The 24,704-nt window shown below is 43.3% G+C and overlaps 1 protein-coding gene across 4 annotated transcripts in view; it reads right to left on the minus strand.

Moving 5' to 3' along the window:
• Nucleotides 1-1,400: 1,400 nt before the first annotated feature.
• Nucleotides 1,401-24,704, minus strand: part of LOC126162537 (transmembrane protein 94) — a 501,552-nt gene continuing 478,248 nt past the window's right edge. For all 4 annotated transcript variants that reach the window (XM_049919114.1, XM_049919113.1, XM_049919112.1 and 1 more), the window contains 3 exons: nucleotides 20,536-20,629; nucleotides 16,164-16,331; nucleotides 1,401-3,112 (listed from right to left, as the gene is read on the minus strand). In XM_049919114.1, coding sequence (XP_049775071.1) covers nucleotides 3,040-3,112; nucleotides 16,164-16,331; nucleotides 20,536-20,629 — 335 coding nt within the window. In that variant the 3' untranslated portion in view covers nucleotides 1,401-3,039. The remainder of the gene's footprint in view (nucleotides 3,113-16,163; nucleotides 16,332-20,535; nucleotides 20,630-24,704) is intronic.

Consider the following 24,704-nt stretch of genomic DNA (forward strand, 5'->3'; position numbering starts at 1 on the left):
TTTTTATTAGGGGTCAGAAGAACCTGGAAGAGACTAAAATATTAAATTTATGATTTTGAAAGAAGAAGACCAAAACACTTGAAATGGCGAAAAACTTACACTGTTAGTGATTAGATGTTCGAGATACTGATTGTAAATTGAAGAAAGATATGTTAATATAGAAGTCTGGTTAAGCTGCTGTTCATTCTGGTCATCATCTTCTAACATGCAGATCCATTTAATTTTTATTGTCATTCTGCATCTATTTTGTAGGATTATTCAAAAGCTTGAGACAGTGACTGTGATTCATGTGTTAAAGAAAATATTGTTCTTTAATGATCACTTGGGTATAATTGATTATAGCAGTAATTCAGTCTTGCAGTGCATGTTGCCCGTCTTGATCAACAACCACCCCTTCAAACTTATTTTCTGTTTCTACAGATCTTGTCAGGTCGATAAGAGATTTCGAACAACATTCTTTTTGCAGAACTAATGAGCTGCAGCCATGTGGAATTTGAGGTTATGTTACTTTACATGTAATCAGAGAAACAAAAAGAAAGTTTAAGTCTCCCACACCATTTTTATTAAAAAGTTTTTGATGGTGCTGAGCCATAGTCACACAGTATTTTTTCAATGAATAATCCACCATTCGGCTGTGTAGTACTGTATTTTTCTTCTATACTATCTAGATTTTGGCTTTTATGTCATTACCGAACACAATGCGTAGAGTTCTTAGACCATTTATACAGCATATCTGGTAGCACTGTATTTGATAATGGCATGAAAGCCAAAATCTGGATATTACAGAAGAAAAATACAGTAATATACAATCAAATGGCAGTTTATTCTAAAAAAAGACAATTTTTATTCATCCTCCAAATGTAAGTGTATAAAAATTAAGACAACTGACAAGACGCTTTCTCCCATCATATTTCACAAATATATTTGGCCCTAATATGGACCTGTCGTAACAAAACTTCCAGGAAAATTATATTATACATCACAGAAAAATATCGGGAGAAAGTGTACTTGTTGAGTTTAGCATAACCACATTAGGCAAATATGAAAGTTTCAGTTTCAGAGTTCAGAATATATTTTGCACATTGTTGTGTGTCTTGGATTTTATACTCCCCCCCCCCCCCCCCCCCCGGTCTATCTGTTTGCCTGTCTGCCTGAAAAACCCAATAATAAAATATTAATAAGCTACCTTGAACGAAATGTGCAAAATTTAATTAAAGTAGCTTTTCCAGCTAGAATGGAAAATCCAGGATGGAATAAAATAAATATATGAAGACAGATAAGTGCTCAACAAATAAACACTATGTCATTTAACCAGTGCATATTATCTACAAATCAATAATAAAATAATGTCACAGAAAAAAAAGAATCATTTTCCGTATCTGTCTGTTACAAACATGGAATAATCAATGAGCAGAAAATGTTCATGTTTATTGATGTATTTCATTATAAATGTCATTTCCAAAACCACAACATTCTCACCAGTTACAAGAGTTGTCTTACTGCATATAACAATTTTAAAAAAAACTTACTGTAGCATCAATTTTAGTTTGCGTTTGAATTTATTACACATGTAAGACCAGTATGAAACACACACATAAAATTATCATCATTGGTGTAACATACATATTACTAAGACAAAGTCTTGTCATACCAGATAAAATATAATTATTGTATTCTTTTTATCAAGCTGTGTTTGAACTTACTAAATGCTGTTGTGACATGTTGTTTTGTAACAATATAGCAGAGCAACCTCATCATATAAGTCAGTATAGGTAAACATTGAATGAATTGATCTATCTGCATGTATTTTTTACTCAGTGACTTGGGTAAGGATGCACAAATGGTCAATAACAAAGTAATGTAGTTTGATAGCACCACATGTTTTTTCCAATGTATTCTTTGATTGACGACATTGCTTTAAAAGGTAAATTAAGTCTCATGAAAGCAGCAAGGGCACTGTTCCTATAAACTCCAATCATATATACAATTAACAATTGATTTTTCTTCATTCTATATTTTCCCACGTCCATTGTTGCACTAAACTATCTTTCCACCTACACAGTGCATTTTGTGTATGGGAAACAGGGAAGAGGGGGGTACTGTCTGTGCAAATAAACAGCTGACAGAAAAGATCTACATTGTGTTGAGAAATTTTGTCTTCCACGAAATTGGGCACAAAAATAATACAGTGGAAGTTTTGTGAGTTTCACTTCAGATTAATCATGAATATGAATCTTTGAAAATACATACATGACAGTCATGGATGAAGCAACTCAAGAACAGCAAGACAAATGGGGGAAACAATCTACAGATTAAATTAAAGGAATGGAATGCCAGAGAGATTTGAAGGATAGTAATAATGAGATAGACAGAAAACGATCTTGACAGGAAGATCCAGAGAGTAACAAAATTCTGTACGCGACAGTGATTTTCCACTGGCTGACTTATAGTTCTTGCACCAGGTACACATGGGATCCACAAGCACTGGGGAAAAAACATTCACTGCCTCATCCAGAAACTGGTTTTCAATGTTAATGATTACTCTAACACATTTGTCATAAAACACATGACAGACATCAGAAATAGTGAACACTAACCATCCCATCTCCATACGAAATTTCTTGAAAACTCCTAGCCTTTTCATTTTCACACATTATTTTTTGCTATTAGTTTGATATTTCTGAATTTCATGATCTTGTTTAACTGCCCCAAGTTTTGTGTTTAGGAGCCCCTATCACAGTGTGAAGTATTATTCTTTACTCGTATTCTTTGTGTATTCAACAAACAATGCCTCTTTGTTTTGTACTGGCAACAGTTTCTATTGTATTCTTTGTCAGTCTACCTGATAGTCTGTTCACTAAAATTTGTAACCTCTCCTTACATTCCTTATTCGTCCAGCTTTTAGTACAGTTATCCTTCATTCACTTCAATTATTCCAATGTAAATCTGTTCCTTCACTTTGACGTGTGAGGAAGCAAGATACAACTCTGCAATAACATAATACAAGTGTAAAAAGCAATAGCTATACTTTATGTATGTCTAGAATGGTGAATTCATTCCTAATTTTGTACCAAATTCAAGTCTTGCCCGTTTCTGATATCGAACATTGACCCTGAAAGAAAAAAAAAAAAGAAAATTGAGTGTTACAATTTTATACGAAAAATTTATTCTCCACAAAACAAAAATAATCTTAAAAGTGTGGCAACATGTGTTGTTAACAACACAGATTATTTTCTGTGTCCAGATTAATTCTAATGTAAATTTCATCTTGTGATAAACATACAAAAAGGTGGCTCTTTAAGAAGGAAAGCTCTATATTTATTGTACACAGTAATTTGGGTCAGGAACAGCGTGAAAATCTTCCACAGTTATTTTTGTGATGATACTACTGGCTCTGTGTGTTTACTGTTCCTAATTTAGTTAAATATGGTAGGGTAAATTCTGTCAGAAAATAAATAATTTACTAGTACAGGTGGTAACTCACTGAACAGTAGAAGCACTGAGTCATCAACAGGCAACAAAAAAAGAATGTAAACTTCAATAGCTTTGGAACAAAATCCTTTTTCTCCATTATTTCCTTTAGTAAAGCTAAGTAGTAGGTGGTTCCCCCAGTTCCTCACAAGTTAAACAAAATAATGACATAACTATATACTTCATCTATGTCTAAGGTGTTACAATTGAATATGATTTGCATGAGGGGAAAATGTAAAACAATGACATATGGGATGTTCAATTGACTCTTTTATTAGAACATGTTACGCGTTTCGGGATTACACCCACCTTCAGACATCACAAACTTCAACTCCTTCCTAACCACCCAGGCACACACCATTGACAACTCAAAGAAAGTGTCCAATGTAGTAGCCACCAGAAAGATCGCGGGAGGCGCACATTGGCACGGCGCGTCATGGACAGTAGTTGCCGCAAGTAGAGTCCCGTCCACCAGAGGGCACGCGAGAATTCGGACGCGCCCTCTGCCGGCGTAACAACAACAACAACTCCGGCAGGACAGGCAGAGCGCAGTCAGTCAACATCGGGCATGCCTAGGACACAGTCCCGGTCTACGCTAAGTGAAGTGCGACGTAACGTGAACAGTGTTACTACACAATTGGCGACGAGTAGGGTCGTTCTTTCGCGTGTTGCGTCGTTGTTCCGGTTTCGCAGTTTCTCCACGGCATGGAGGATTTGGTGCGGGTTTTGGTTGCGCAGCAGACGGAGCTCATGGCCACCATGAAACAAGTGCTTCCGGCGTTGCTCTCACCGCCGTCTGCTCCGGCGCCGTTCCCTCCTCCCTTTCCCCCGTATGACGAGACGGCGGAGGATTGGGACGCATATGAACATCGCCTTCGGCAGCATTTCCAGGCGTTTCATGTTGCCGATGCGGAGGTATGTCGTGCTCTCTTCTTGTCTTGGATATCTCCCTCGCTGTATCAAGTTTTGCGGCAGCTGGCGCCGTTGCAGGAACCCTCGTCCTTGTCTTTTGACGCATTGTGTTCATTGCTGTCTTCATATTATCGCCGCCGCACGCATGTTGTGGCGGCTAGGGTCGAGTTCTATCAATGCAAGAAACAGCCCCATCAGTCTTACCGGGCGTGGGCCGCAACCCTGCACGGTCTTAGTCGCAAGTGTCATTTTGTCACGGAGCAGTCGCGGGAGTCGTATGCCCATGTTATGGTACGCGACGTCATTGTTCGTTCGGCCCCTGATAGGGAGGTCCGGCAACGGGCCCTGCAGTTAGAAGACCCTTCCCTCGAAGAAGTCCTGTCCATTGCTCAATCGTATGAAGTCTCTCACGCAGCAGGTCAACAGCTGGAAGCATGGTGCGACGTCGCGGAGGTTCAGGGCGGCGCGGCCGCGTCCACTGTGTCCGGGGTGGACGACGTGCGAGCGGTACAATCCGGCCGTTACGGCCGCTCCCGCGCGGCGCGTAAACAGAATTCCGGCCGCCGGCCCCTGTTGCCGTCCTGTGCGTCGTGCTATATACATCACGATCGGTCAAAGTGCCCCCAGCGTTGGGCCGTTTGTCGCAAATGTCATAAAACCGGTCACATTGCTAAAGTTTGCCGCTCAGCCTCAAAGGAATCGAAGGAAGCAAGTACAGAGGACATGGACGTTGACATTCAGGAAGTTTCATCGGGCCAGGCTCCCGACGCATCGGCACGCAAACTCTTTATCGAGGTGTCAGTTCGGTCGCGCCGGTTACAACTGCAAGTAGATACGGGCGCGGCAGTTTCGTTGTTGAATGCACAAACGTATTCCGACCTTGGATCGCCCCCGTTGGCGCCAGTTTACCGGCGTCTACGCGGTTATGGTAAACAGTTCATTCCGCTACTGGGTCAATTCACTACCGACGTGACTTACAAATCAGTCACTCGGCCTATTACTTTTATTGTTGTCAGTGATGCGAGCTCCGCTAACCTTTTTGGCCTGGATGCCTTTCAAGCTTTCGGTTTTTCTATCGCTGACACCATCCAGTTGGTCTCCGAAGACATTCCCTATCACTCATTAGAATCTTTGATCTCAGACTTTCCAGACATTTTTGAGGAGGGCCTGGGGCGTGTTTCAGATTTTGAAGCTCACTTAACATTGAAGGCGTCGGCTCGCCCGCGTTTTCTACGCGCGAGGCAGATCCCCTTGGCTCTCCGCCCACAGGTAAAGGAAGAGCTAGACCGGCTGACAGCCCTAGGGGTCATTCTTCCCATTTCTTCCAGTGAGTGGGCTTCGCCCCTCGTTATTGTCAAGAAGCCCTCTGGAAAATTACGTCTTTGTGGCGATTTTAAGGCCACCATTAATTCCCAATTGGTGGTGGACACCTATCCTTTGCCTCGTGCTGATGAATTGTTCTCCGCCGTGGCGGGAGGCCACTATTTTTCGAAAATCGATCTGTCAGAGGCTTATCATCAGATACCACTTGATGAGGACTCCAAACGGCTGGCAGTCGTCAACACCCCATTTGGCCTTTACCAATACCAGCGGTTGGCTTTTGGAATATCCAGTGCCCCGGCGATATTCCAGCGTTATCTTGAGCATGTCACGTCGACAATCCCTCATTGTATTAATTACCTGGATGACATAATTGTCACGGGCCGCAGCACGACGGACCACTTGCACAACCTTTGCACCCTCTTTCTCAAATTCAGGTCTGTGGGCTTGCGTTGCAACCTGCAGAAGTCAACCTTCTTCCAACCGTCCATTGAGTATGTGGGCTACACCATCTCTCGGCATGGCATCCAGCCACTAGGAAGTTTGGTCCAAGGTATCGTCAACCTTCCTCGGCCCACATCGCTGAAGGAGTTACAAGCTCTTTTAGGCAAGATAGCCTATTACCACCGGTTCATTCCCAGGGCTTCCACTATAGCCCACCCCCTGTACTGCCTTCTGCACAAGGGTGTTCCTTTTGATTGGTCGCCGGCATGCGAGCGAGCGTTCACCTCGTTGAAGGGCCTCCTCACGTCAGCCCCTTGTTTGGCTACTTTTGATCCCCATAAGCCGTTAGTCCTGGCTACGGATGCTTCACAGTATGGGGTGGGGGCGGTCCTGGCCCATCGCAATGCAGATGGTTCCGAGCAACCACTGGCGTTTGCGTCGAAAACGCTTAGTCCCGCGCAGGCCCATTACTCCCAGGTGGAAAAAGAGGCTTTGGCCATTGTCTACGCTGTTACCAAGTTTCACCCTTTCTTGTATGGCACGAAGTTTCAGTTAATCACTGACCATAAGCCGTTAATATCGTTATTTGGCCCCGCCTCTCAGATTCCGGATAGGGCGGCCCACAGACTACAGCGCTGGGCCTTGTTCCTCTCTAAGTACCATTATGACATTCGTTTTCACCCTACAGGCCAGCATGCCAACGCCGACGCTCTTTCCCGTCTTCCGGTGGGCCCGGACCCTACATTTGATCGAGAGGAGATTATGTGTTTTCATTTGGATGTGGCGTCCCGCCAGGCGGTTGATGGCTTCCCGATCACTAGTTCTCGAGTCGCCAGGGAAACAGCGGCTGACCCGGTTCTCCGGCAAGTAGTTCGCCTCATTCAGCAGGGGTGGTCGTCCCGCCCTCCGGGCCGGGCCTCGGACCCTCTTCGTAATTATTTTCTTCTACGAGACCGTCTCTCGGTCTTGGAAGGAGTTCTCCTTCTGGCTACCGATGATACAGCTCCTCGCGTGGTTGTTCCTGCAAGTTTACGACGGGAGGTCCTCAAGTTATTACATGCGGGGCACTGGGGTGTTTCCCGTACTAAAACCTTGGCTCGCAGACATGTGTACTGGCCCGGTATTGACAGAGAAATTGAGCACTTGGTGGCCGCCTGTTCCCAGTGTGCGAGCCAACAAGCATCTCCCAGGGCAGCGTTCTCTTCATGGCCGCCGGCAACCCAGGCGTGGGAACGTGTTCACATCGATTTTGCGGGGCCGTTTCTCAATGGCTTTTGGCTCATTGTCATTGATGCTTATTCCCGATTCCCATATGTGGTTCGCTGCTCCTCAACCACTTCAGACGTTGCAATCCAGGCAGTAGCAAAAATCTTTTCTGTGGAAGGTCTGCCAATCACCCTGGTCTCGGACAATGGACCGCAGTTTCTTTCGCAGACCTTCCAGGATTTTTGTAGGCGCTTCGGTATTCGGAACGTTTGCTCTCCCCCCTTCCATCCACAATCGAATGGGGAAGCTGAGCGCATGGTGTGCACCTTTAAGACGCAGATGAAAAAGTATGTGCACGAATTTCCTGCAGAGGAAGCATTGACGTTTTTCTTGACGGCATACCGGACCACACCAATGGGAGACCGCAGCCCCGCAGAGCTCCTCCATGGGCGTCAACCTAGGACTCTGCTGCACCTCCTCCAGCCTGGTCCTCGCCAGTCTTCCCAAAACGGAGTACCTGACTTTCCACTGGGTATGTCAGTCTGGGCCCGTGGGTTTGGTCGCAATCCACATTGGATACCGGCGGTGGTCCTGCACCGACATGGCCGCCGGCTCTATACCTTGCAGGTGGGGGACCGGGTGGTACGTCGTCACCAAAATCAGCTACGTCCACGTTCGGGCACCCACCCTCCGCCCTCTCGGACACCGGCTTCCCCATTGCCGGCACCTGTATTGGTTTCACAGGGGACGTTACCTCCTCTCCCCGCTGTGACTCTGCCGCACTGTGATGGTTCTCAGCCTTGGCAGCCTCCAGTGGCTCCAGCACCGGCATCGCCGTCATTCGAGCTGCCCCAGCGAGAGCTGGCCCCCCTAGCCGGCCCGGTTTCGCAGGGGGCTAGTTCCCCTGTGGTCGTCCCTTCCCCTTCGTCCCCGCCACTGGGTCTTGCCCCTCCTGAGGTGGAACAGGATCCGGAGTTCGACAGCTTGTCGCCTGTTCTGTCCCGGGCTCCGGTTGTGGGACGACGGGGGCCTCTTCGTGTGGGTCATTTCCAGCCATATTCGAAGGTTCCGGCTCGAGGGTTGGCAGATTCCCTCGACTCCGGCCATCCCATGGATGTGGAGGTCATCGCTCCTGCCCGACGCTCCACCTTTCGACGCAGTGGATCACAGTGGCTTCACCCCCCGAAGGAGGAGGAGTGTAGTAGCCACCAGAAAGATCGCGGGAGGCGCACATTGGCACGGCACGTCATGGACAGTAGTTGCCGCAAGTAGAGTCCCGTCCACCAGAGGGCACGCGAGAATTCGGACGCGCCCTCTGCCGGTGTAACAACAACAACAACTCCGGCAGGACAGGCAGAGCGCAGTCAGTCAACATCGGGCATGCCTAGGACACAGTCCCGGTCTACGCTAAGTGAAGTGCGACGTAACGTGAACAGTGTTACTACATCCAATAACATATGACTATAACTGCGACACAAGCAGTCTTGAGCGTATATGCTCTGCTTCAAGACTGCTTGTGTCGTAGTTATAGTCACATCTTATTGGACACTTTCTTTGAGTTGACACGGGTGTACGCCGGTTGGTTAGGAAGGAGTTGAAGTTTGTGATGTGTGAAGATGGGTGTAATCCCAAAACGCGTAACATGTTCTAATAAAAGAGTCAATTGACCATCTCATGACTTTATTGCGATTGTACAGCATTGGTTGCCAGCTATTAACATAAAAATGATCGCAGGCCTCAGACTGGATTTTATGTCCTGTATATCATATGTGATCATACAATGTGGGCTTCCATGGCTGTGACTAAGTGTGTGTGTGAGTTGCGCTTGCATGAAGAGAGAGAGAGAGAGAGAGAGAGAGCAAGTGAGAGAGAGAGAGAGAGAGAGAGAGACACAGTGTTTTGTCTTCTTAAAATCAAGGCCTTTTGGCCGAAAGCTCAAATGTATAGCAGTATTTTTGTTGAGCCTCCCTGAGACTCAACATCTCCCCTATAGCATTGTCATTATTTAATTCTGGATTTTGGATTTTCCACTGTTTGATTTTAATGCACAAAAATGTGCACGATATGTATGGTTTGGTTATTGTTTGACTTTACGTAGAGTGACTGGAAATGATGGACTCAATTCTGTACTTCAGTGTTTTACAAAATATACATGGTATATTATGGATATAAGTTGCATTTAATTATGCTGACATGAAAGTTTATAGATGTTCACTGTGAACCCCCACCACTGCTTCTCCCTCTCACAGCTACAAGGTTAACATACAGATAGTAGAAGAATTTATCCCACAGTCAACGAAGAAAGTGTTTTGTAACTGAGTTCACTGCAGCTGTGATACAGTCTTCTGGTTCATACAGTGCTGCTACTTCTTTTGTGGGACATTGCCTTAAAAAAGGCTCTTTCAGGTCAGATGGAAGGGTTTCATGCTCAAATGAGAGCTGTAGTGTAGCTATGGCCATGGTCAACTGACCTGGACAGACCTTGATGCAGAAATCAAATAAAAATGTATCCCTCAAAGCATGGCAAGGAGGGGGCAGGGTTGTGGGAAGGGAGGGGGTCTCTTTAGATGAGGTGTAGGCAGGCTCCATAAAAACATAAACCCTGTTGAGTGCAAATCATAATCCAACTAACCCAGAGTACTGTGAGGGTTCTCTCCTCCTTGATACAATCTTCTTTCTCATTTCAGAGGGACCCCGCCTTCTACTAGACATCTCCTGGGAAATGACTACTATTATCTAGTGACAGGTGCTGGTAGGTTCACACACAAGGATTTAAATTCTGATCAACAAAAACTACTTCAAAGGTCTATAACAAGAACAGAGTCTCATGATGCTCCTGAGTCAAATCCAATTCTGTGTTTTCTACAGGTCTCTATAGGTACCGAGTCCCATGATCATAGAACTTTGTCATGGTATGAGCTCCATCGCACACCACAGTGTTCTTTAGATTCCGAGCCCTGCCTGCTCTGACGGCACGAGCAGCCATTTGGTGCCCCCAGACTATCTCCAGCATAAATTACCACACCAACCCAAACAGTATCTAATTTACTTTTACCTATCACTATTATTACTTAAACCTATTCTTTTGCAGTCCAGTTCTCACCCTTATATATGGTTCTGTAAACACACACACACACACACACACACACACACACACACACACACAAAAATCAGCAGCAAGGGTGCATCTCACCAACTCCCATTGACAACCATGTACATCTGCACTCTTACAGGACAAATCATGACTCAAATGTTTGAAGGGGTGACAACCTGCCTTGGTAAAACCCAAAAAGTTGAGAAAATGCAATGAAAAGAAGGTAAATGTATTAGTGGAAGCAGACATGACCAAGGAAGTAGAAAAATAATTTCTGAAACCAGGTATTTATATAGAAACATGGCTTGTATGATCTTTGTTTTACCAGGGTACCTTAAAAGTAGTTCCAAATTAAAGAATCAAATTGAAGCCTGGGGTCATGTCCCTCCAAGATAAACTAGACTGGAAATACAATCCTAGAAAAGTGAAAGGCAATCTTATTTTATTGGAATCTAAGGAAACACATGATCTGGGTACAGGATTCACTGTAAACAGCCACAATAAACACCTACTGATTGGTTTTCACAGGTTATTTTTCAATTATAGTATAACTAACCTTTCCCTGCGGCTTTGCCTGTATGTTTCTCCAACATATACACTCCTGGAAATGGAAAAAATAACACATTGACACCGGTGTGTCAGACCCACCATACTTGCTCCGGACACTGCGAGAGGGCTGTACAAGCAATGATCACACGCACGGCACAGCGGACACACCAGGAACCGCGGTGTTGGCCGTCGAATGGCGTTAGCTGCGCAGCATTTGTGCACCGCCGCCGTCAGTGTCAGCCAGTTTGCCGTGGCATACGGAGCTCCATCGCAGTCTTTAACACTGGTAGCATGCCACGACAGCGTGGACGTGAACCGTATGTGCAGTTGACGGACTTTGAGCGAGGGCGTATAGTGGGCATGCGGGAGGCCGGGTGGACGTACCGCCGAATTGCTCAACACGTGGGGCGTGAGGTCTCCACAGTACATCGATGTTGTCGCCAGTGGTCAGCGGAAGGTGCATGTGCCCGTCGACCTGGGACCGGACCGCAGCGACGCACGGATGCACGCCAAGACCGTAGGATCCTACGCAGTGCCGTAGAGGACCGCACCGCCACTTCCCAGCAAATTAGGGACACTGTTGCTCCTGGGGTATCGGCGAGGACCATTCGCAACCGTCTCCATGAAGCTGGGCTACGGTCCCGCACACCGTTAGGCCGTCTTCCGCTCACGCCCCAACATCGTGCAGCCCGCCTCCAGTGGTGTCGCGACAGGCATGAATGGAGGGACGAATGGAGACGTGTCGTCTTCAGCGATGAGAGTCGCTTCTGCCTTGGTGCCAATGATGGTCGTATGCGTGTTTGGCACCGTGCAGGTGAGCGCCACAATCAGGACTGCCTACGACCGAGGCACACAGGGCCAACACCCGGCATCATGGTGTGGGGAGCGATCTCCTACACTGGCCGTACACCACTGGTGATCGTCGAGGGGACACTGAATAGTGCACGGTACATCCAAACCGTCATTGAACCCATCGTTCTACCATTCCTAGACCGGCAAGGGAACTTGCTGTTCCAACAGGACAATGCACGTCCGCATGTATCCCGTGCCACCCAACGTGCTCTAGAAGGTGTAAGTCAACTACCCTGGCCAGCAAGATCTCCGGATCTGTCCCCCATTGAGCATGTTTGGGACTGGATGAAGCGTCGTCTCATGCGGTCTGCACGTCCAGCACGAACGCTGGTCCAACTGAGGCGCCAGGTGGAAATGGCATGGCAAGCCGTTCCACAGGACTACATCCAGCATCTCTACGATCGTCTCCATGGGAGAATAGCAGCCTGCATTGCTGCGAAAGGTGGATATACACTGTACTAGTGCCGACATTGTGCATGCTCTGTTGCCTGTGTCTATGTGCCTGTGGTTCTGTCAGTGTGATCATGTGATGTATCTGACCCCAGGAATGTGTCAATAAAGTTTCCCCTTCCTGGGACAATGAATTCACGGTGTTCTTATTTCAATTTCCAGGAGTGTATATTGAATTCACTCCTTTCTCCTCCTTTCTGTGTCCACCTCCTACCCCCTCAGTCTGGCCACTTCATTCTCATCTATCTCCCTCCCATCTTCATCTTCTCCTCCCCCTCTCTTTGTCCATTTCCTTTATCAACTGCCCACCACCCCTCTATACCTTACACCTGCCTCATGCATCTCCCCCACCTCCCTTCTCTCTGACCACTTCTTCCTCCCACTCACCCTTTCCATACCCTCCTCTATCATCTCAACCTGCAATACAGTTCAATAAATCAGGCTGATAATATTCCCTCAATATTCCTGTCATGCTGGGCAGGCTACACACCAGTGGCTTGAAAATCAATTATTTGTCCCTGACATACAGGCTGCCATGCAAAACAGGTTGACAAAGAAGGCTGATATTATTCAAACATGACATGTCTGTCATAGAGGCAGCCTACATGTCTGCGCCTGGGAAATCGTTTCTTGCCCAACATATAGGCTGCCCTGCAAAACAGTTCATCTGGCAGGCCAATACTGTTTTCACACAACATGCCTGTGCTGCAGTGCTGCCTGTAAGTGGGGGAGGGAAGGGGGAGCTGGAAAATACACTTTTTTGCCTGGATCTCTGCTCCTATTGATGCTAGGAGGTTATAAACCCCACAGTGCTGGTACTTGTGAGGCCTGCTGTTTTGTGCTAAACTTGGTTGAAATCCAGCCCGGGGTTTGGAAGAAGATCCCATACATACACACATACACTTTGTTTTAAATATTAATGCTCATGTGCCAGGAGAGGAATCTAAGGTGGCTGAAAACGTTCTCCTCAATGAACTTTTTAGAAGAACGTACGATGACTGCCCAAATTATGATATCAAAATAACAACTGTACATCTCAATTCCCAAGTGCCAATAAAAAAAAAAAAAAGAAAAAAAAGAAAGAAAAAAGAAATCAGTCCGACATTCTGATTACACAAGAAACATACAACTAGTACTCATACAATTAATTTAATTTTATTTGTAATATTCCAAAACATGATTGCTGGATCCACACTGTTCCCAAACAAATATATCCACATGGAAACATGAAAATCAAGCTGAATGGGATCATGCATTAATAGATGCTAGACTCAAATGCAAGAAATCTCAGGGGCCCACAAAGACTTGGATCATTACCTGATATGGAGAAGAGTAAGTGCAAGGATATCCAAATCATAAAAATGAACTAGAACAAATTTTCAAAAAGACAATGCAGCTGTCCTAGAAACAATTCAACCAATATCCAGTATCTAATAGAGGCCTCAGGGAGCATACTGCATTAACATAATTGTTGTTTTGATATATGGCATTCAATTTCTAAGTGACTGACACCAACTGAAGACCTGTAGGAAATGGTTTAGATAACAATTAATATCACAGCAAATGAATGCTGAGAATGGAAAGTAGATTCAGAAGACACCTATGGTTTGAGGTTGAGTGCAAGACAGCAACTAAATAACAGAGATACTGAGGAAACTGAACTGGTAGATTCCTTAAGATGGATATAAATTATAATGAGGAAGTCTACTAACAAAGGTCCAAGAACCAGCTTTAAAAGGTAACTCTTGGAATATACTACAGTTCACACAGGGATCGTGAGGATAAGATCAGAATAACTACAACAGGCACAGAGGCATTGAAACAATCATTGCTCCCACACTCCACAAGTGAATAGAACAGGAAAAACCTCAAACTGGTACAATGGGATGTACCCTCTGCTGTGCACTTTACGGTGGTTTGAAGAGTACACAGGTAGACGTAAATGCAGATGAATTAAAAGAATAAGGCATACAAAACAACATATAAAGAAACTGTACGAGAAGATTAAAGTAAGAATATGAAAAGAAGAGGAGAGATGAAAAGCATATAAACTGGGAGAGGGGGGGGGGGGGGGGGGGGGGAGAGAGAGAGAGAGAGAGAGAGAGAGAGAGAGAGAGAGAGAGAGAGAGAGAGAGAGGGGGGGGGGGGGAGGGGGGCTGGTATATGATTGTTGAATAAATGGAGTTACAGAGCAACTGCAACGAAATAAAAAAAAAATTCTTTAACAAAGTAATAAATGATGCACAGAAGCCATTTAGCTCTAAAAGCAGTCTAACCAATGGTGAAACTATAAAAGTAGTAAGGGAGGGGAAATGAATTTTCCTATGATGACAAAAGTTATTTACTCAATAAAGCTAGCACAAGAAGTCCCTAGGAATGGAGAACAACAAAAATGTTAAAAGGAAGAAAAATCGTCTTCTCCACAGTTGGAGAAGTGCCAAGTGCCCTGAAATGACTAAAAAACACCAGGTAGCTGCAACAGAGAAAATCTCTGCAAAATTGCTAGAGCAAGATTGTGATAAATTGGAACAGACCCATGTAAAAAAAATATGACATCAATATGTAAACATGAGGAAATGCAGCAACAATGTAAGGAAGGAATGATATACACTCTGTACAGGAAAGGAGTGTGTACAAATTATCAAGACGTAAGACATTTATATTTGGGATGTATGGTTTTTTAAAATATCGCCCTCTTTGACTGCCTCCTCATCTCCTTGAGGGAGGGAGGGAGGGAATCAACTATAACTCAGATATCACACCTTCAGGCTTTCAGTCTTGGTTTATGGTTCTGGAAACACAGCCATTTGAAACTAAATCCACATTTTTAATCAATGTGTATGTTCTCGACATCAACAGTGAATATTATAAACAAGCAACTTACAATAACAGATATGAGGAGTGTTCAGATAAGTACTGCAACTCATTTTTTTCCTCGGGTGATTTCAGTTGAAAGAATGTTGAATTTGTAGTTGGATGTCATGGAACATTTCCTCTTCAGCTCTGATAATTTCATGAAGTTGAAATATGTGGTGGTACTATTATGTAATGTCCAAAATGGCGTCATAACAGAAATGGATTCCTAGCAGAGAGCTGTCATTGAGACTGAGGTTCTTTCTGTGGCATACCAGAGCATAGCAGGTATTCATAAGCATTTGCAGAATTCTCTGGCGGTGAGCAAAAGCAAGATGAGTCATTAGGCGAGGTGTCTGTCATCATCACAACAAGGCTACACAAACCTGTCTGATCTCCAGCCTGTTGGCCGGACACAAACGGCTGTCAGTCCTGCAATGTTGGAACATCCAGATATTCTCAAAATGCTAATGAACTTCTTTTCTTCATGTCAATGCAAGGCCTCACACAAGTCTGCACACCTGAGCGGAGCTCACAAAATTTCACTTGACTATTCTTCCTCATCCATCCTAGGGCCTGGATCCTGTGACTTCTAACTTCCATCTCTTGGGCCGAATGAAATATGCACTCCACAGGAAGCAATATGTGGATGATGGGAAGGTTATTGATGCAGCAAGATATTGGCCTGATACTAAGCAATAGAGTGGTACCATGCAGGAATACAGGCCCTGTCAGTTATCTGGCATAAGGTCATCACAGCGTACAGAGGTTACATTGAAAAATAGGGTTTTGCAGTCAAAAGAATGGGGAATAATGTGATGTACTAGGATCCTGAATAAAACAAACTTGTTTTCAGAAAAAAATGTGTTGCATTACTTATGGAGCGCTATTTGTGTATTAGTAAGGATATGCATTTCAACAGTATGAAATAAATGGTACATCATAACAGAACATGTTTCATATATACAAATGAAAACATATTTCTACGAAAAATAATGGCATATATACTTACTTAATTTCTTCCCTTTTGATAAGTTCATTCACTGAAACTATTACAAAAGGAGAAATAATGCCAATAATGATGGCATTGTATGGCACTTGAATATCTGTCAAAATGGTGTCCGGATTTGACCACAACACAAAGAAACTTATACCAAAGAAAGACATCTGCAGCAGCAACCTACAACAGGAAATAGTGATACTGTACAACAAGAAAAACTAGTTCTGTACATCAATGCCCTCTTCTTGCTCAATACCAAAATGAAAGAAAAGTGGCATTTACATATGAAAGACAGTACAGATATAGATGCAGTGATTTTGCTAAATGGGGAAAAACTGCAGGAAGAAATCTCTGTGAGGATAAGGAGCAGAAATGATCATATGTACATATGGCCAGTGATGCATTCTGAGGGAGGTGCACACACTTGAAGTTGGAAATATAAGGTGTTGAACACTGTAGAATATGACACTTATATTGGGACCAGGCAGGTGGCTCACTGGCATGAGGAAACCAAATGACTGTGTGGAATGTTCTTGATGACAACTGCCACTATCCATAACACTTACAATGCTTATTACTATGGACTTAACTTTGCAGTGAAGGTTCTGTCACTGTTTTGTGGCATAGGCCATCCTGCTCGCAGACGAGGCTACCTTTATGATGGGCACTATTGTCAACCTTTACAAGAAGCACCTGTGGAGTATGGAGAATTCCCATAGGGTGTTGCAGTGAACCATCAGCACTGGTTCAGCCTCAATGTGCGAGGGATTATTAGCAACTTCCTCTTGAGTATGGTGCTAAAACACTAGTACAGACAGAACATGCCCACCTCCTAGTGTTTCTCTTGTGATCTTTCAATCACTGAAACATACGCTGCCAAAGATCTTTTATATCCACCTTCCAGTGGAAGTACCTTCTTAAGAACGCATTTCTTGCCACGTGCCGCATTTCTTGCCACATGCCCATATGACATTTTTTGCTTCGAATCCTCTCAGCAATCATTTCCTGCAGTTTGTCCCCATTTAGCAAAATCAATATATGACAAACATTGTACTTTCAATAAATTTTGGGTTCTGAATATGAGAGTCAGGAAAAAAGTTTAAACTACTGATTTTGTGAATTTTCAGTAGGCTTTTGGAAGAAGGAAAAAGACAGAATGAGAAATGGTTATTAAATATTACTGTTACTACAGTCCTTTACCTAGAAAAGAAGGAATCAAAGGGCAAGAATTTTTCCGTCAATAACAGATTTAAAGAATTCACTGTTCAGTAATTTGGTGAAAGTTTTCAGTTTTCATACTTTGAAGGACAAAAGTAGCACTGATCTTCACAATGGGACTGAAGTGTGGAAAGGGACTGAAGTGTGGAAACTGCAGGATTTAGGTCCTAGAAATATCACAGTGATGGATATTTTCAGGAAGAAGAGTTTCTCTGGAACATAATGAAGGAATAGAGTCATGTGCAGGGAAGGAAGCTGTTGCTTCTTTCTTTACCAAAACTACTCTATTAAATGAAAAGCATTATCTATTATGTCAAGATAAACAGAGATGTCCACCAGTGTTTATGAGATGAGGGTGAAGAAAGAGTAACAGTGAATGAATTCATACAAAACTACTGTTCTATTTTGTAATCACCAATTCTGATGTCTACATTTATCACTAATCTCATTTCTGCTACTCGTTACTTTTATCTTTCTTAAGTTTACCCTCAATCCATATTCTGTAGTCATTAGTCTTCATTCCAGTCAACAAGTTCTGTGATTATTCGTCACTTTCACTCAGGATAGCAGTGCCATGAGCAAATCTTATCATCAATATCTTTTCACGCTGAATTTCAAAACCTTTCTTGTGTTTCAGTCATTGCTTCTTCAATGCACAGAATGATTCCTGACTTTTCCTGACACTTTTGGATTTCCATCTTTCAACAATTAATTTCACAGTTACTTTCTTCGTACCTATGACTGTCTGTCCAAATTTTGTAATTACCCTTTTTAGTGAAGTCAGCCCCCCCCCCCCCACCCCCCCACCGGCTGAACTGTCTACTGTGGTATTCAATATCACAATTAGGCAATGTAGCATCACATCATTCCGCAGTGTAGTGGAGCCCACTTTTCTGCACACTGTTTCTTCCATACAAGTCTCTCAAACTTTGGCCTACTCTTCATCATTATATCTTCTTCGGTTATGCTTTACAAATCCAATACCTGATTTCTGAATCTCTGTCTGATCACATTGTAACAGAGCTGGAATCTTTCCGTATTTCCAGACCTTTTCCAAGTATAAATCCTCTCTTGTGATTCTGGAACAGTGTATTTGTATTAATAGCTCAAATTTATTCTAGAACTCAAGTCCTACTCATTCCTACTACCATTCCCACTTTCTGCCGTAACTCTTTGTTCTATTCCTTTCCCTACAATGATGTTCCCATTACTCACAATTATTAGAGTATCATGTCCTTTTACTCCTTTTACATACCATCATATACTTTCTCTATTTCTTCACATTCTGCTTGTGAGATCAGTATATATATATATATATGAACTACTTTTGTTGATATTAATCTGCTGTCAATTCTAATGAGAACAACCTTATCACTGAAGTGTTTGCAATGACTCAGTTTCTGCCAAACTTTTTTTCGTTACACATGCTACTCTTGCTATGCCATTTCATGATGCTGTTGATATTACCCAATATACACCTGACCAGAAATCCTTGTCTTTTTTTTCCATTTTACTTCACTGTCCCCCACTAGATCTAGACCTAGCCTTTGCATTTTCCTTTTCAGATCTTCTAACTTCCCTATCATGTTCAATATTCTGACATTCCATATTTCGACTTATAGTAAATTACCCTCTCATTGGTTATTCAGTCTTTTTCCCATGATTACCTTATCCTTGGCAGTCCCTCCTGGAGATACAAATGGTGGAGTAATATGGAACATTTTGCCAATGGAGAGCAGCATGATACATTTTCAAGTACAGGCCACTTATCCTGCGCATATGCAAAGGATTTCTTTAGAAATCGGTTTCTTTTGCCTTCTGCAAGCTCATATTATTGATCACTGCTGATTCATATGCCTTTTAGGGGCAATTTCCCACCCAAAGAACAATAATGTGTCTTGAAACTCCACCCACTCCTCTACCCTCTTTAAAAGGGGTGACTCCTTATACTGACAGTCTTCAGCTGACATTGCTGGTTACTCGTATTCAAAATTTAAGCAGTGGCTGGCTTCCAACCGAGCACCCTGTATGTTTTGATTAAAAATCAAAGTCACTACTCCTAGACCATGGGTCCACACTGAAATACATATTGCACATGCTTGATGAAATACATATTGCATACGCTTGATAACAGCTACAAAGCTGAAATTACATAGTACTGAACAAAATAAAATAAAAGGTAGTTTAATCTGAACAATAACACCCAGTTCAGTAATTTTATATCATTGAAGGATTCGAGTATATCAGAAGCACATGAGGTGAGTTTATCAACAGGATCTCATTTGGGCATGTGGTGTCAGTCTTCTCACATGGATATTGCTCACATGGGATGACGTGAAGCTTGATACAATTGATATCATCTCTCAGTAGTGAATGGTACATGTGTCTACTGCACAATAATGTGCATCAGTTTGTTCATCTACAGTACCCAAAGGTGACCTCTACCATCAGCAGGTAATCTCTACCATCACCAAGACAATGAAGCACCTCATCATTTCCAAATTGAATCTTAACGGATTTGATGAACACTCAATATACGAACACAAACCCCAACCCCAATCCTCTCCTTCCTAAGGTCACCTGATTTCAACTTATTTAATAAAATGGCACGTAATCAAATAATGAGATAAGTGCAACTTGGAATGAGCTATTACCATAGTCAAGAGTTTTTGGTAAATTTTGAGGGTACCTGGATCACGATAGCTTATTAATACTTTTGAGATTCTTGTGCGGTTCACACTACAATATGTCATCACCATTAGGGTGAAAGGAGGTGCTACCCGCCACTAGAGAGGAGTCTCTAATTTAATTAGTCATGAGTGTACTGCAATGTGGACCCAATGCCTAGGAGTAGCATCTTTGTCTCATAATCAAAACATCCTGGGTTTTAACCCAGCCACTACTTAAATTTGCAATAATAGTAGTAATAATAATAATAATAATAATATGCAGCTGGTAGGTGGGTAAGTGTGTAGGGTGGGCAGTGGGGTGGGGTGGGAGGGCTGGGGGGAGTTTGGTTGGAGACTGCTTAATTCTGCATGTTCCTTTTTTTGAGAGGCTTCATCTGCCTCTACATAAGCTGAGCATTTAAAATCTTTATTTTCAGAGATTGAATATTAGTACTGACCATTGCATTAAGTTATTTACAATAAAAATTAATACTCACGTGATCATTGTAGCCGCCAACCACACAATGTTACTGTGTGGACTTTTCACCCACAAAGAATACTCTCTGTGTACAAAGCAAGCAGATATCGTAACTGGAAAAGAATTTTGTGAATTTCATCAATTATTAGAGAATTTGAAAAAAAGTGAGACATAAAACTACAATTGTATACAAATGTAATCTGTGCTTTTAAAATTATGATCAGTCTTCTATACATCAACAATAAAGCAAATACGTTTAACAAACCATATAACACTTACAGATCTGAAACACTTAGACAAGTCAGTGAGTCTTCTACAAAGAATGCTTGAATAATTTTGCAATACAACCCATTTATTTTACTCTTTCAAAATTTGTAAGCCCTCAGATTTCCTCATTGTCATTGATTAATGGTATCTTCTGTCTGTTCAACTGAGTTGTTGCTTCCATTAAAGTGGAATAATATGAACATGGAACACCTGAGGACATCCATAGCTACAGAAACTCTTGGGGGTGGTAGGATTTTGGGCACTTGTCCTTGTGGTCTTACATGCCCATACTAAAATGCACTAAAGTAATGTGCGCATACTTGAAAGCTGTGGGCATTAGCAATGTGTTGTCATGCAAGAGAGTGTGCCATGAAAGAGCAATACTGTGAACTTCAGATGGAGTCCGCCACGGGCGAGTGCACATTTAACCCACGCTGTGCCACACTTGTGCTCAGTTATCATGTATTACTGCTTGCATACATTTGCCTTACCTTCTTCTGTTCAGTGTGTGTTATGGTGATTGGTGTACATGCTACAGTCTAATAAAGTTGTACTAACGTTCTTGGTGATGTTGTGTGTCCAAGTTACAATACAAGTGACGATGAGTGTGGGATTGTTCTCCACATGGTTTTCAGTCCTTGATTGGTCCTCTGTGCATCTACGATGTCTGACAGTGCAACTGATGAACTCTGATGTCAGCTAGGGATTCTTACTGCGGCACTGCAGCATCTCAGTCAACAGCAGGAGGCTTTCGCCACAGCGCAACACAATCAAACCAAGGTACGGCAAACACCTGCCTCTGTTCTGACCAGTTCGGGTCCATCTCAATCTATGTTGCCTGCCGTGTCACCCCTTGCACCTTCTGTTTTGCTTGTCACTACTCAGGTCATTCATCACCCACTGTTTCTGGCTTATAATGAGTCTGTCAAAGAATGGGAAGCCTATAAAAACAGTTGTGGCAGAAGTTCCATGTGTTTGGATTGACTGGTACTACCTTATGTTGTGTTTTCTTTTTGTCTTGGTTATCGCCTCGCAGGTATCAACTCCTTTGCCAAATGGCCCCCATGCAGGATACATTTTCATTCTCTTTTGATGACGTGTGCGACCTTCTTTCGAAATACTACTTTATACAGACACATGTCATTGTCGCTCATGTTGAGTTCTATTGTTGTTGCAAGAAACCGGAACATTCCTATAAGACTTTGGCAGCTGAGCTTCACGGTTAAGCTGTCGTAATCACTTTTGTCACTGATGTACATAGAGAATCATATGCTGACCAAATGGTTCAGGATGCAATCATTCGGTTGGCTCATGACTGTGATGTTTGTGAGTGGGTCCTTCAATGTAAATACCCCTCCCTCTCCAATGTTCCCACTACTGCACAATCTCTTCAGGTTTCGAGGACTGTGGGCATTCAAATTGAATCCCAGCCCCCCCCCCCTCCCCCCATCCCTCAGTTTGTCGGAAGGTTCACAGGGGGATGATATGGTGACAGCGATCCGCACACGAGCAAAACATCACGGCAGCTGGCCCAACTCACTGTCTAACTGTGACAGTCACAGCTACAGCAGCAGCATAGCGAGCCCAGCAATGAGCAACAATGTAAGCACTCTATGCTTCCCTCGTGTCGTCACGTTGTTATTCATGATAGGCTGGACAGTCCTAAGTGACGGGCCATTTGCTGCCAGTGCAACAAAATGGGTAACATTGCTCCTCCTGGTAATGCAAAATTTCAACAGCCTATTGCAGATGCTGACATGGGTATCAGTTGTGTATCACAATCACTGTTGCACCTAACAGGCTTTTAACTGACATCAAGGTTTATCAGAAGGTTCGGCACATGCAAGTCCATAATGGTGTTACCATGTCATTACTTGCATATGTACATGGACTTCGGCTCTCCCCTTTAGCACCAGTGTCACGTACATTAGTTATCTACAATAAACCTGCTGGTGAACAGTGCACGCACCTAAAATTTGTTTGGTTTGAATGCCTTTAACCTTTTCAGGTTTACTGTTCCCAATTAAGTTAATCTTGTCTCTGATCAAGGGCCTTATACACAATTTGACTCTTTATGCTCTGAATTTTCCATCATGTTTCATGTGGGTTTGGGTTGTGTCAATAATTTAAAAGCCCACATCACTATGAAACTTTTGACCAGACTCTGTTTCTTATGGGCTCGTCCAGTGTTGATTGCGCTCCATGATCAAGTCAAGGTGGAGCTCAACTACCTCACGGCCTGCGGGGTCATCCATATGATCACATCCAGTGAATGGGCTACTCCTTAGTCATAGTCAAGAAGCCATTGGGATGGTTATGCCTTTGCAGCGATTTCAAAGTTTCTGTCAATGCACAGTCTATCACTGACACATATCCCTTGCCGCACCCTGACAAACTTTTTGCTAAGCTTACTGGTAGTCATTATTTTACCCAGATTGACCCCTCTGATGCATATTTGCAGCTTTGTGTTGATTCTGACTCTCAATGGCTTTTGGTATTTAACACACATTTTGGCTTGTACCAATACTTGTGGTTACCATTTGGTGTGGCCAGCACCCTGGAAATTTTCAATGGTTTCTCGAACACCTCATGAAGTCTGTGCCTGGCTGTGCAAACTATCTTGATGATATTGTGGTCTCTGGCTCCTCCACTGCTGAAAATCTCAACAACTTACATATACTCTTTTCATGTTACAGGCTGCCGGGTTAAAATACAATTTAGAAAAGTGCCACTTCTATCACCCATCTATTGTTTCTCTTGGATTTGTCAGAATGTCACTGCATTGTGGCTCTTACGCGTCCTATGTTGGTCAAGGAACTCAAGTTTTTTATTTTTTTATTTATTATTTTTTTATTTATTTAGGTAAGATAGCTTATTATCATTAGTTTTTTCTGTGGGTGGTGTTAGTTACACAACCATTACATGCCTTGTTGCATATGGGTACATCTTTCCACTGGTCGCAAGCATGTGAAACTGCATTTTCCAAACTGAAGTCTATGTTAGAATCTGCACCTTGCCTCATAAGCTACCAACCAGGTCAACATTTAGTGTTAGCAACAGAAGTGCCCTATCATGGGCTGAGGGCTCTGTTAACTCATAAATATTCTGATGGCTCCGAGCGGCCTATTGTACATGTGTCGAAGATACTTAATTCAACTCAGACTAGATATTCACAAATGTAGAAAGAAGCCTTAAAGAATTTCACGTTTTGATGTATGGTGTAAAATTCCATCTCATCATGGATCACAAGTCATTAGTTTCACTGTTTAACCCCTCCGCTTCATTGCCAGACAAAGCAGCATATTGCCTTCAATGTTGTGCACTGTTCCTCTCTTGGTACAACTACAAGATTCACTTGTGTCCCATGGCTAAACATGCAAATGCTGATGTGCTCTCGTGTCTTCTGGCCATTGGAACCAGTTTTTGATCGGGAGGAATTTCCACGTTGATGAACGTGCTCAACAAACTGTCAATGGTTTTAAAGTCACTAGTGCTTGGATCACGGAGGCTAGTGCCACTGATCAGATTTTACAGAAAGTGATACATTATGTACAACATGGCTGATCTGAGGTGCCTCGATCACGGGCATCCGACCCCTCTGTGACTGCTATGTGTTTCAGCACCATTTCTCTGTCACTGGTGGTGTTCTGCTTCTTGATATGGACTATTCAGCTCCTCACATAGAGGTTCCCTTGGCTCTCCATTCTGAGATCTTGCAATTGCTGCTAACTAATCACTGGGGGTGTCACACATGAAGGCATTAGCCCACCGTGATGTTTTTGAGCATGGTTTGGACGGCGACATCATTCATTTCATTATGGCATGTTCTCAATGCGCATCACAGCAAGCCTGCTTCGCGAGCAGTGTTGCCTCTGTGGCTGCAACCTTCGCATGACTGGGGCTATCTCCATATTGATATTA

The sequence above is a fragment of the Schistocerca cancellata genome, chromosome 2 (assembly GCF_023864275.1).
Source record: "Schistocerca cancellata isolate TAMUIC-IGC-003103 chromosome 2, iqSchCanc2.1, whole genome shotgun sequence".
NCBI lineage: Eukaryota > Metazoa > Arthropoda > Insecta > Orthoptera > Acrididae > Schistocerca > Schistocerca cancellata.